This window comes from Rhincodon typus, chromosome 2 (genome assembly GCF_021869965.1).
Source record: "Rhincodon typus isolate 14 chromosome 2, sRhiTyp1.1, whole genome shotgun sequence".
In the NCBI taxonomy this organism is placed as follows: domain Eukaryota; kingdom Metazoa; phylum Chordata; class Chondrichthyes; order Orectolobiformes; family Rhincodontidae; genus Rhincodon; species Rhincodon typus.
Window position 1 is genome coordinate 140,933,379 of NC_063333.1, and position 12,603 is coordinate 140,945,981.

General features: G+C 41.5%; 1 protein-coding gene across 1 annotated transcript in view; it reads left to right on the forward strand.

The window, feature by feature from the left end:
• LOC109931017 (rab effector MyRIP-like) overlaps positions 1–12,603 on the forward strand; it is a 102,772-nt gene that overhangs the window by 86,039 nt on the left and 4,130 nt on the right. Inside the window, exons 11-12 of the mRNA XM_048609177.1 lie at positions 4,568–4,669; positions 4,768–4,828. Of these exons, the coding sequence (XP_048465134.1) occupies positions 4,568–4,669; positions 4,768–4,828 (163 nt within the window). The remainder of the gene's footprint in view (positions 1–4,567; positions 4,670–4,767; positions 4,829–12,603) is intronic.

Genomic DNA, 12,603 nt, shown 5'->3' on the forward strand with positions numbered 1-12,603 from the left:
GCAGAACAGCACTTCCTCTGAACAAGTAGGAAGAAGGGGCAGAATCTTCCCAGGCACTGAATCATGGGTAATGGCGAGAATGTTGGGAGAATCATGTGAGATGGCCAGTGAGGAGCTTCTAGATATCACAAACAAAACATCCTATTTCCCAACCAGGTGTTGAACAGCCAGATGAGATTCAGATGCAGAAAGCTACAAACAGAGGGATTTGGGAATCCCCATTCATGAATCACAAAAAAACCAAGCATCCAAGTTCAGCAGGTTATAGGGAAGGCAAATGGAATGTTAGCTTTTAGTTTAGAGGAAATGGAATATAAAAGTGGGGATATTTTGTGAAAACTGTACAAGACACTAGTCAGACCATACCTGGAGTGCTGTGGACAGCTTTGAACCCCTTATCAAGAGCAGTTATAAGAAATGTTAGAGTTACATCCACTGTAGGAGCTTGCAAGGAGTCATCTGCTTGGGTTTCCTCCAGGTGCTCGGGTTTCCACCCACAGTCCAAAGCTGTGCAGGTTAGCCATGGGAAATGCAGGGTTACAGTGATAGGGTAGAGAGTGGGTCTGGTTGAGATGCTCTTTGGAGGGTCAGTGTGGGCACGATGGGCCGAATAGCCTGATTCCACACTGTAGGGATTCTTTGATTCTATGAAATATGCTAGGGCCCACAAGAGAGAGACTGTTCATCAAGTGTAATGAAACTGGCATTTCACCGATTCCTGGTAAAAGTAAGCCCAGTGTGTCTGGGCAGGGAATTTATCCCATGATGAACTTCATGAGGCACTGGGAAAATCGGGTTGATTTAAAAACTTCCAGTACTCAAAGGAAAAGGCAAAGAACTTATTTATGTGGAGACTCAGGATGTCCCAAGGCAATTTACAGCCAGTGAAGTATTTTTGAAGTGTAGGTGTTGTTGTAGCACAGGGAACATGACAGTCAGTTGCATCCATTAAGGTCCCACAGACAACAATGAGATAATGACCAAATTCTCCATTTTTATCCTGTCAATTGAGGGATAGATATTAGTCAGGACAGCGCAAACAATTCTGTTCCTCCTTCTTTGAATTATAATGTGGGTTTATTTTCTTCACATCCCCCTAAAAGGAAAACTGGTGTCTGAGATTATAGTCTCATCTCAAAGTCAGCATCTCCAACAGTGCAGCACTCCCAGAGTACTCCACAGGGAGTATTAGTCTGTATTTTGTGCTCAGGTTTCTGGTGTAGGACTTAATCCAGAATGTGTTGATACAGAGGTGAGCAGACCTGACAACTCTGTGTACTGTATCCAATTCACCATTACTTTCTTTATTCATTCACAGGATGAGGGGCGTCACTGGTTAGTCCAGCATTTATTGCCCAGAGTCAACCACATTGCTCTGGAGTCACATGTAATATATGCCAGTTTCCTTCCCTAAGGGGATTAGTGAACCAGATGGGTTTTTCCGACAGTAGATACATAGTCATCATTAGACTCTTAATTCCAGATTTTTTTGTTGAATTAAAATTCTGCTGTGGTAGGTTTCAAACCTAAGTCCCCAGAACATTACCCAGGTTTCTGCATTAATTGTCCAGCAATAATACCACTAGGCCATCTCCTCTCCTAAATATCATCTCCCAGTGCATTTAACAAAGACTAGTGCTGATTTTGACCTGAAATATCTTTTTACTCCTTGAAGATCCTCCTTAAAGCCTACCTTTTTGAACAAGCTTTTGGTCATCTGCCCTATTTCCTTATGTATCTTGATTTCAAGTTGCATTATATTCTGCTTCTGTAAAGCATCTTAGAGCATTTTATAATGTTAAAGGACATAAAGTACAGAGCAAGAAGAGGCCATTCAGCACATTGAACGCATTCTGATATCAATGAGGGTGTCGCTCAGCTTCAACCTTGACACCGTTTTCCTGTACTTTCCCCATACACCATGATGTTTTTATTATGTAGAGATCTACCATTCTCAGTCTTGAACATATCCACTGAATGAGCCTCCATAGTGCTCTGGGGCTGAGAATTAAAAGGTTCACAACCCTCTGCGTCAAGAAATTTCTCCTCGCCTCAGTACTAAAAAGTCTGCTCTTTATTCTAAGAATCTGTTTCATGGTTGCGGGCACCATACAAATTCAAGATTTTATTGTTGATTGACTTTCCCGATGTGGATGCTGATCCAGAGCTGACTTGATTCCTTCAAGAGATAGAGGTTTAGCCATAATATCCCAGAGCTAGTAATTTAGGGGCCTAGGCTAATGCTCCAGGGATATGGATTTGAATCCTACCATGGCAGGTGGTGACATTTGAACTCAATGTCTGAAATTTTAAAAAAAGTTCATCTAATGGTAATCAAGTAGCCATTGTCGATTGTTTTTTTTTCACAAAAGTATACTTTATTCACAAGGAAAGGGAATCTTTAGTACATACACAGTTACTAAAGCAGTTCAGATCTATGCAGTTTTGGTGTACAGACTTTCTTGATAGTTACATCCAGTCTAAAGGCATTTCTCAATTATGCGTGGTGCAAGGAACTATTTGCATGTATCTGAGGCAATAAAAGGGTCTAATAACTGAACAGACAGCTGTTGTAATGGAAGGACCTCAGGCAGTGATCCTTCTCCACAACACCTTGGCAGCAGCTGTCCCAGGCTTTAGTGAGTCCCTCAGCACGTAGTCTTGGACCTTGGAATGTGCCAGTCTGCAACACTCAGTCGGGAGTAGCTCCTTGTTCAGGAAGACCAACAAGTTCTGGGCCCGATTGTTGTAAAAACCCCTCTGGTTCTCTCATGCCACGATGGGAAGAAAATCTGCCGTCCTTACCAATTCAGGCCTACAGATCACTCCATCACTAGGAGATGGCCTAGTGGTATTCAACCCTTGGAATTGTGTTGACTCTTAACTGCCATCTGAAATTACCCAAAGGGGCAATTAGGGACAATCAACAGATACCACTTTGCCAGTGACACTCATGTCCCATGCAAAAGTGCTGAGGTTGAAGGAGGAGAAATTATATTAATTTTGGATTAGCAAAAGGATGCTATTACACTTGCAAGACAGTGACTCACAGCCTCAACCTTCCTGCATTATAAGACATTTCAGAAGCATGCAACTGGCTCAGAGAGTGCGTCATTTAGCAAGGCTGAGGATTTCAGGCAATTCTCAAGTGCATGGGGCAAAACAGTTCCAGGGACACATTGTCAATGATGAAGCAGGAGGAGAGGGAAAACTGGCAATAAATGAAAGATTGCAAGTTGCAGGAGTATATCCTAGTGCATTGAGTGAGAACCGTGATGTGGAGGTGCCAGCTTGGGCCTGGGGTGGACAAGGTCAGAAATCACATGACACCAGCTTATAGTCCAACAGGTTTATTTGAAATCACAAGCTTTCGGAGCGCTCCTGCTTTGTCACTTCACCTGATGAAGGAGCAGCGCTCCAAAAGCTGGTGATTTCAAATAAACCTGTTGGACTATAACTTGGTGTCGTGCAATTTCTGACATGGAAGGAGAAAACATTGTGGAAATAGGAAGGAGTATGTTGAATGCTGGAGTGGTTTGTAGACAAGGATGAAGGTTTCAAAGTCAGTTCATTGAAAGATTAGAAGTGGGTGGATCTTGGCATGAAGATGGGCGATAGGTGAGAGGGATTTTCCTCAGGTTGCAATGTGGGGGCAGAGTTCTGAATGAGTTAGAGTTTGTAGTGGATGGATTTTGACGTTGCACCAATGAGGGCCTTGGAACCAACAATGCTTCATTGGAGTCAAGTAAGGTCGGCACAGAGTCAGAGAGAGTCCTTTTGGAGGTAGAGTGAAGTGGGATATGAAAATCACCTCAAGGTAAAACAAAGCCCTGAAGGTAGTCATTGTCAACCCTTAATATAAATACGGATGTCTGAATTTGAGATCTATTGTAGGAGAAATTTTTTAAAATGTGCCATCAACCAAGTAATTTTTAGAAGGTCTAAGAAAACATACATTAAAAAATATGATTATGTGAAGGCAAACAGCCAGGCCTCTTGATAAATACATATAACTCACAATACGAAACAGCTAATCCCAGCAGCACTTAACAAGTGTGACTGCGTTTACATCTGATGTTAATAATTGATTTGTCCAGGCCAAAGCAGCCCGCTCAATTAGCACCACATCCCCAAATGTTCACTCCCTCCACCGCCAACGCTCAGTAGCAGCGGTGTATACCGTCTACAAGATGCACTGCAGAAATTCACCAAGGCACCTTGGACAGCACCTTCCAAACCCAAGACCACTTCCATTTAGAAGCAAATGTTTGGGAATATCACCTCCCGCAAATCCCCCTTCAAGCCATTCACCATCCTGACTTGGAAATATATCACCGTTCCGTCAGTGTCACTGGACCAAAATGCTGGAACTCCTTCCCTGACAGCATTGTGAATCAACCGTAGCATAGGGACTGCAGCAGTTCAAGAAGGCAGCTCACCACCACTTTCTCAAGGGCATCAAGGGGTGGGCAAGAAGTGTTTACCCAGCCAGTGATGGCCACATCCCACGAATGAATAATAATTTGTAAAATGCATATTACATTGTGTATCGTTGCCTATCTAACAGGTTTCAGATATCGAACGCAGAATTTCAGCCCTGAACGTGGCAGGTTTGAACGTGGTTCCCTGTGACCGGCTTCTGAAAAAACGCAACCAGCAAGAAGTGAAGGTAAGGGACGAACATGGAAGTTGAGATTATGCGTGTGGTATTGACTATTTGCTCATAAATTGGTCTCATGGTAGGAATGTACCTTCTTCTTGTTTTAGGCAGAGACCATTGATTCTTCCAGGCAACAGAGGAGAAAGCTACCAGCTCCACCAAAGCAAGGTATGAATAGAGAGTGTTATATCTTGAGTTTGAGAATTCCAATATTCATGATAACTTGATGATAAATCGAGTAATTGTTCATTTAAATTGTCCTTTCATAGTCAATACACTGACTGTAAGTTATTCAATTCCAAAGAAGATTCACTTTGGATTTAAACATTAACTCTCCATAGAGGCTGCCAGACGTGCAGAATTTCTCCAGTACTTCCTGTTTTTATTCCAGATTTCCACCGTCTGTGGTGCTTTGCTTTCATTACACTGACTATATCTATTATTTATCTGGTTCTTAAGACCGAGAATGAAAAGGGGAACATTTGGAAAGGTTCAAGGAGTGAGATATACTTCCCAACTATTTGTTTCTGTTAAAGTACATAGTGGGGTACAATGTATCAACCTGACTTCAGTCCCTTAAGTGTGTATCCAAGGGTACTATGTCCATAAGTTAACATAATTCTGGAGTGTTTCAGTAGGAGCACATCAAAAGCAGGATCTGTACTGAAGTCTGATGGCAGTTTTTAGGGATTAGTACAGGAACCATGAGTATGTAATCATCAATTAGTGAGTTAATGTCCGATCAATACTGCTTAACCTATGGATGACAAAACTATAGCATAGTCTCTGATGGCATTATGAATCACTTTAGGCTTCTTATTTCAACGTAATACATAATTTAGACTCCCATTCAAATATTTTCCAGCTTTAAGTGCATAAGAAAATAAGAAGGAATAAGTCACTTGGTTCTTTGAGCTTGTTCCACCATTCAAAGTCTTGTAGCTCCACTCCATCTCCTTGCACTATCCTCAAATCCATAATACGTTATCTCAAATACAGCTCTATTTCTCATCTTTGTTGCTTTAAGCATCATCAAGCATTTCTTTAATGCAGTAATTATGGAGTTTTTTTATGTAAGTGTAACTTTATTCCATTAGGCTTGCCCTGTTTTCCACATGTGATATGATTATATTCTGAAACAAACTCAAAAAGCCATTTCCTTGTTTGCACAATTTATCTTTTTGTCGCAGTTTCTCACCAATTGGTAAATCTCTTTCCCCGTTCCACAAAATGTAATTACAAATGGAACATAATTCAGTGGTGCAGAAGACTGAATAGGAAAAGTTATGCTTCTACTTACAAAATCTCATGGGAGTTAAATTGAAAATCTAACAAGAAGCTCACAGTTTAAGAGTATTTGCTTTTCTAGGTCACGGTTGTTTTTCCAAAGCATAGTAATTGAATATACAGAAATGAGTTTCTGTGACCTGAAATTCTGATCAGAAACTTTGAATTACTCACTCCCTCCTCTATGATGCAGAGACAAACCTTGTAAAATGATGATTAGCCCACTCCTGAATTTCTCACTAACCTGTGTTCATGTGTACAGGAGTAGGCTTAAAGAGGAGCTGTTGCCTGGAAATGCTGGATGTCCAACTTTTGGGTCTGTAAACTGAAGCTCGTTAGTGTATAAAAATTAGTACTGGGGCGCTTGTGGTACAGTGGTAGTGTCCCTATCTGTGGACCAGAAGGTTTGGGCTCAAATCCCACCTACTCTAGATCTGTGTCACAACATGTCTGAACAGATTGATTTTTAAAAAGAAGAAAATATGTATGAAATAACTCCAAGGAGACAGGTATCCTGTCACCAAGTCACCCTTTATTTACATGTGCATAGTACGTAGGGTCTGACCAACCAGCTCAGAGCTAGTCCTTAGAATGAAGACACTGTCTGAATCTCCTGTTTGTATCTGTCAGCCAGGGCTCCCTGTTTTTGGCGCAGGTTAACAGCCCCAATCAGGGAACTCATATTCAGTGAGATCCACCTGGATAACTTCATTCCAGTCACTACACTGTAAAATTCAAGATGTTCTGAGGAAGAGTCATACAGGACTTGTAAATATTAACTCTCTTTCTCTCTCCATAGATGTTGCCAGACCTGTTGAGTTTCTCCAGCATTCTCAAAGTTAGAAGGCAATAGCATGTAGATTGAGGACCAGGACTGGAGAAACATCACCGAGTTCAGGCAGTTGACAAAGTTCTAGCTCAGTTGGCCAGACAACTGGCTTGTGATGTGAACCAGTGGGTTCAATTATTGTACTGATTGAAGTCCCTGGCCTGTGGTGTGGTGACCCTACGGATAAACTCATCACCAGTCCACCCTCTTTCTCCTTTTCTCAGTAATGAGAGAACAGCCTATGGTCCTCTGGGATTATGATAACTTTCAGTTTAAACAAAGCCATGAGTGCAGTGTGTGCTGAGCAAGCTGGGTTTGAATGGAGAAAAGTGCAAGAAGCTGCTGAGGGGGCATGAAATCGCTGAAAGTAGTGTAATAAAAACAAGGAAAAAGATCTGAACACCAGACTGGATCAAATGAGAATGTAGGCAATGTTGAGGGAGCAGACATATGTCATCCCAACTCTAGACAGGAAATGGGACTTGAAATTCATTTTGTGACTGGATGGTAAGTCATAGCATCATAGAATCCCTACACTGTGGAAACAGGCCCTTTGGCCCAACAAGTCCACAATGAACCTCAGAGCATCCCACCCAGACCCAGCCCCCTATAAACCCACCTAATCTACACATCCCTGAACACGATGGGCAATTTAGCATGGCCAATCCACCTAGCCTGCACATCTTTGGACTGTGGGATGAAACCGGAGCACCCGGAGGAAACCCACACAGACACGGGGAGAATGTGCAAACTCCACACAGACAGTCGCCCAAGGCTGGAATTGAACCTGGATCCCTGGTGCTGTGAGGCAGTAGTGCTAACCACTGAACCACTGTGCCACCCCTGAAGTACCTTGTTTTTTAATATTTAGTCAATATTATACTTCATATTTAGTTGTACAGGAAAATAATTAGTTACGTTAATGAGCAAGCCAGTGTTTTTGTGTGATACACACCATTTTGAAGAGTTTGGAAGTGTACTGCAAGACCATGATAAAGCCAGTAAGATGGTAAAAAAAATCTAAGCACAGTCCCGTAAATGTGCATGTGAAACATACAGAACAGATGCAGCTTCTGATTTGTGACAGGAAGGTCCTCTTACAGAAACCAATCTTAGCTGTCCATGTCAAATTTTATAAACTCTGAAAGTTCAGTGGTTTTCTAAAACTGTCTGATGTCACTTTGAAGGCAGATAGACTGGCGCCTGATTCACTTTACTTCTTTGTCATTTGTTAGCTAATGATTCTAACCTTTTGTAGATGGAACTTGAAATGATTAATTAGACACTCTGCTAAATCTGAAGAGAGCATTCTTACTGTTAACAATTAATTAAGATGCTTTTTGCGGTGTTGTACACTGACTTTGAATCCTTGCTTAAAACTGGGTCACCTTCCAATAGAGGCCAGTTCAAGATGATTTTTCATTAAATTAATGACCTCTATAGAAAGCCTGTCATTTTACTAGAAGGATTGTACTTTTTGTCAAACTCACTCCACTGTATGTAATGATAAATTTGTGATTCAGACAATATTCAAGTGACTCAAAGCTAGAGCCACAAGACGTAAGAACCTGAGCTGTATTCAGGAACCATCTTATTAACTCCTAACCTTCTTTGGATGTCTTTACCCATTGGGAGTAATCTTTTCCCCAGAGCGACCCCTTCCTGCAAAAGCAAACAGAAACGTACACTTTTTCTGAAGAAGGGTCCAGACCCGAAACGTCAGCTTTCCTGCTCCTCTGATGCTGCTTGGTCTGCTTTGTTCATCCAGCTCTACACCTTGTTATCTCAGAATCTCCAGCATTGACAGTTCCTACTATTTCAGAAATGTACAACAGCCTACTTAGCTGTTCCATATTCTATGCTTTCTATTGCCCTTCCAGTCTCGTTCTTGTCTACAGTTATGTCCTTGTTCTTTGTTTTGCTCACCTCTTTCTCATCTCTCTACATAGCTTCAATATTTTGTCTTTGTCCCTCCATCTGTATAACCTCGATATGTGCACTTCAGGATTCCCACATCAAATATGTTCCATGTTGGAGAATTTTATTGTGAATCCCAGAGAGTGACATCAGCACAGAAGCAGATAATTTACAACATTAAGTCAGAGCTGTTTACCCTATCACTATCTCATCGCTGTGTTGTTTCTCTATACTGATTTCTAGTCTTGTTATTCACATTTTTGTAATCGTCCTTCAAATTAGGTTGCTTCAATTTGAACATATGATAGTTTTGTTGTAAAAATGCTAAGTGGTTCATCTAGCCTGTCCACTTCAGTTGTGATACTTGATGCCAAATCTCTGTGTTTCTCCTGGGGTGGGAAGAGGCAAAAGAACCAGATTTCAAAACTTGTACTAATAAATTAAAAATCAATTTTGTAAAATGCCCTCTCTAAACTTTTCTGGCAATCAGGACTGGTCCTAAAGGTCACATTGAGTCTGATTCAGATTGCAGGACGCTGAACTCTTCTAAACGATGTTTTCCAGCCCAGCCAGGGACAAAGACGAACTTTGTCCTGAAGAGTGTCCTGTTTTTTGTAAAATTCCTGCCTGGCAATATCAGCCCTGCCCTTACCTAACCAGTAGGCATCACCCCTGGTCCTGTTTAATCTATCCAATTGAAGTAACATGTCTTTTAGTACAATCCAGTCTTGACAAGAGAGAGATGTTGCTGAAACTTCTCATCCTGTGTCATCAGGCCTCAATGCAAGAATACCAAATTGCAAATAATAACAACAATTTATACGACACGTAAAAACATTGGCAAGTCAACTCTGATTGGACAAAACATTGTGATGAGGAAAGGATCAGGGAACACTAGGCTCTCCAAGATGCTGGGTATTTCATAAAAAGGCTCAAGACTTCAACATATTCCTATTATTTATAGTGAACAGGTCTCTGTATATATGTCACTTCTAACAAATGTAAATTTATAAAAAATTGTTCATAGAATGTGGGTGTTGCTGCTTAGGCTAGCATTTATTTCCCATCCCTAATTGCCAGGAAGGCAGTTAAGAGTTGACCACATTGCTGTGGGTCTAGATCCAGACAGGGTCAGGATAGCACATTTTCTTTCCCTGAAGGACGTTAATGAAACAGATTGGCTTTTACGAACAACTGTTACATGATTACCATTAGGCTAGCTTTTTTATTCCAGACTTTTGAATGAATTCAGGTTTGACCAGCTGCCATGTGGGATTTGAACCCATTCCCCTGAGCATTAACTTGAGGTTCTGAATGACTAGTCTAATGCCGTTACCATCATACTGCCTGACTGATTGTTAGTGTAGCTATTGGTGTACCTAGGATTGGTCAGTAAGTGCTGACCCATTATGAATCATATCTAACAGTAGACTTTTATGGAGTGGGGGGGTTGGGCTGGTTGAGTGCAGTGTGTGCTTTCCCTATTACAAACATCCAAAGGAATGTGCTCCTTGATTTGATCAGGCAATTGTTACAGGTTTCAGGTCTGCTTAAATACATGTTCAGTTATAATAGTGCCAGTCACCCATGGAACAATCTGAACATCTTATACCCAAATCATTAAAAGCAATAGGAAACAATTCTTGGAGCACAGCATTAACTTACATCTTGCCTATCCAGAACCCATCCACTTCGCATCACTGTTTTAATTTCAGTCCCTCACTCACCTCTCCATCCATTCTTGTTAACTTTTTTGCTGTAAATAACATAATTCCTTCATCTGTCATTTCCAATAATTTTGATGGATCAATTGCTCTCAACATCCTCATAGATGATTGTATTTAATCATGATCACATGACATATAGAGCTTCACACTGGAAGAGAATCCACAAAGCGTTCAAGTGGAACATGATTAGCAGAGAAATAATTCAAGGTTTATGTTCTTTGACGTTTAAAGCTATACAGCTGAATTGCAATGGTTTCTGGCACATAACTGCAATGGATGAAACTTTTTGTTGAAGACACATGGCTCTGGTGTCTAAAACAAAAATAAATTCTAAAGTAACTTTCACGACCCCAAGACATTCCAAAGCACTTTACAGCCAAAGAAGTACTTTTGAGAAGTGACTGTCATATTATAGAGGGAAAAATCCCCAAACTGTGACTCTTCTTCAGCACCATTTCTGGACTCGAAACGTTAACTCTGTTTCTTTCTCCAGAGATTCTGCCCAACCTGCTGAGTTACTTCAGCATTCTGCTTGTTTTTTTTCAGATTTCCAGCATCCACAGTATTTTGCTTTTAAGCATCAAACAATATCTTGTTAACCACAAGAGATTTTTCAAGTTAAACCAGGAAGTAGTTTATTTCTACCACACTACGTCAACCAGGCCCTGTCATTTCCCACACTTAAACAGAATGGTGGCAGTAACCTTCATCCAGAAATGGTTCTGAAGAAGAGTCACACTGGACCTGAAATGTTAACTTTGTTTCTCTTTCTACAGATGCTGCCAGACCTGCAGAGTTTCTCCAGCACTCTCTGTGTTTGTTATACTTTATTGGACATTAACAACAAGTTCCAGGTTACGTTGATAAACAGACATTGTTACAGAGGATCAAATGTTCAGTCTCACTCCTTCTAGATTGTAAACTTTTCTGCCCACAAGTCCATATGACATCACCATAAAGGATGGTTCTTTGGCACTTTTTAGTATTAATACTTTCCAACTGTTTTAGACTGATATAAAACCAAAATGACCAAGTAATCCTTTTCTTTATGATTTTGTTTGAGGGATAAATATTAACAAGAAAACTAGGGACAGCTCTCTGTTTCTTCAGAGTAGTGCCATGGGATATTTTGTGTCTACCAAAGAGAGCAGAGCCTCATGTCAACATCTCATCTATAAAACAGCACCTCCAATAGTGCTGTGTTCCCTCAGCATTGCACTTGGAGCGTCAGCCTCAATTCTTATGCCCAAGTCCAGGAGTTGGACTTGGATACACAATCTTGTGGTCCAGAGATGAGCGTATTACCAACTGAACTATGTTTGATGCTGAGGTTAGGCCCCATTCCTAATTTGCTTCCTGGTTTGAGTACTGCATTCACACTGGGAGTGCAGGAATACAGATTTACTTCTTAAACTTGGTCTTCTCTTCCTCACATTCGAAGTAAGTGATTTTGATTTTCTTTGTAACTTCCATGATATGTTGGCATAGCTGACTAAGTTAGCATTTGTTTCGCATCCCCAATTCCTCATTAGCAGGCTTTGGGAGCTGCCTTCTTGAACTTCAGTAGTTGTTATGGTGTAAAAACACCAGCAGTGCTGTTAGGTAGAGTGTTCCAGGGTTTAGAATAGAACAGAATGACCTTTATTGTCACGTGCAATCGAATGAGAGCAGTGGAAAGTTTGTAATGTCACCTCTCGGCGCTATCTTAGGTACAGGGTACCTAAGTACAGAAACTTTAAGAGTTGTTACAGAATTGAAATAATTAAAAAAAAGGAGTTTAAAAATCCAGAATGAGAGTAAAAAGTGTCTTCAAAGTACTCAAGTCATGGCCTTTTTTCACTGAATCTGTGCCCGTTGGGCTTCAGAACACAAGGCCTCACTGCCACCACGTGCTCGTCTCTGTCCAGGACTTGACCCCGACACACCACACCGGCCAGCCTGTGCTCACTCTGCTCCCGCTCTGGGCTCCGGTTACAATGTGGATCCCAGCTCGGCCTCTGCTCACTCTGCTCCCACTCCAGGCTCTGGTTACAATGTGGATCCCAGCTCGGCCAGTGCTCGCTCTGCTCCCGCTCCGGACTCCGGTTACAATGTGGGTCCCAGCTCGGCCTGTGCTCGCTCTGCTCCCGCTCCGGGCTCCGGTTACAATGTGGGTCCCAGCTCGGCCTGTGCTCGCTGTGCTC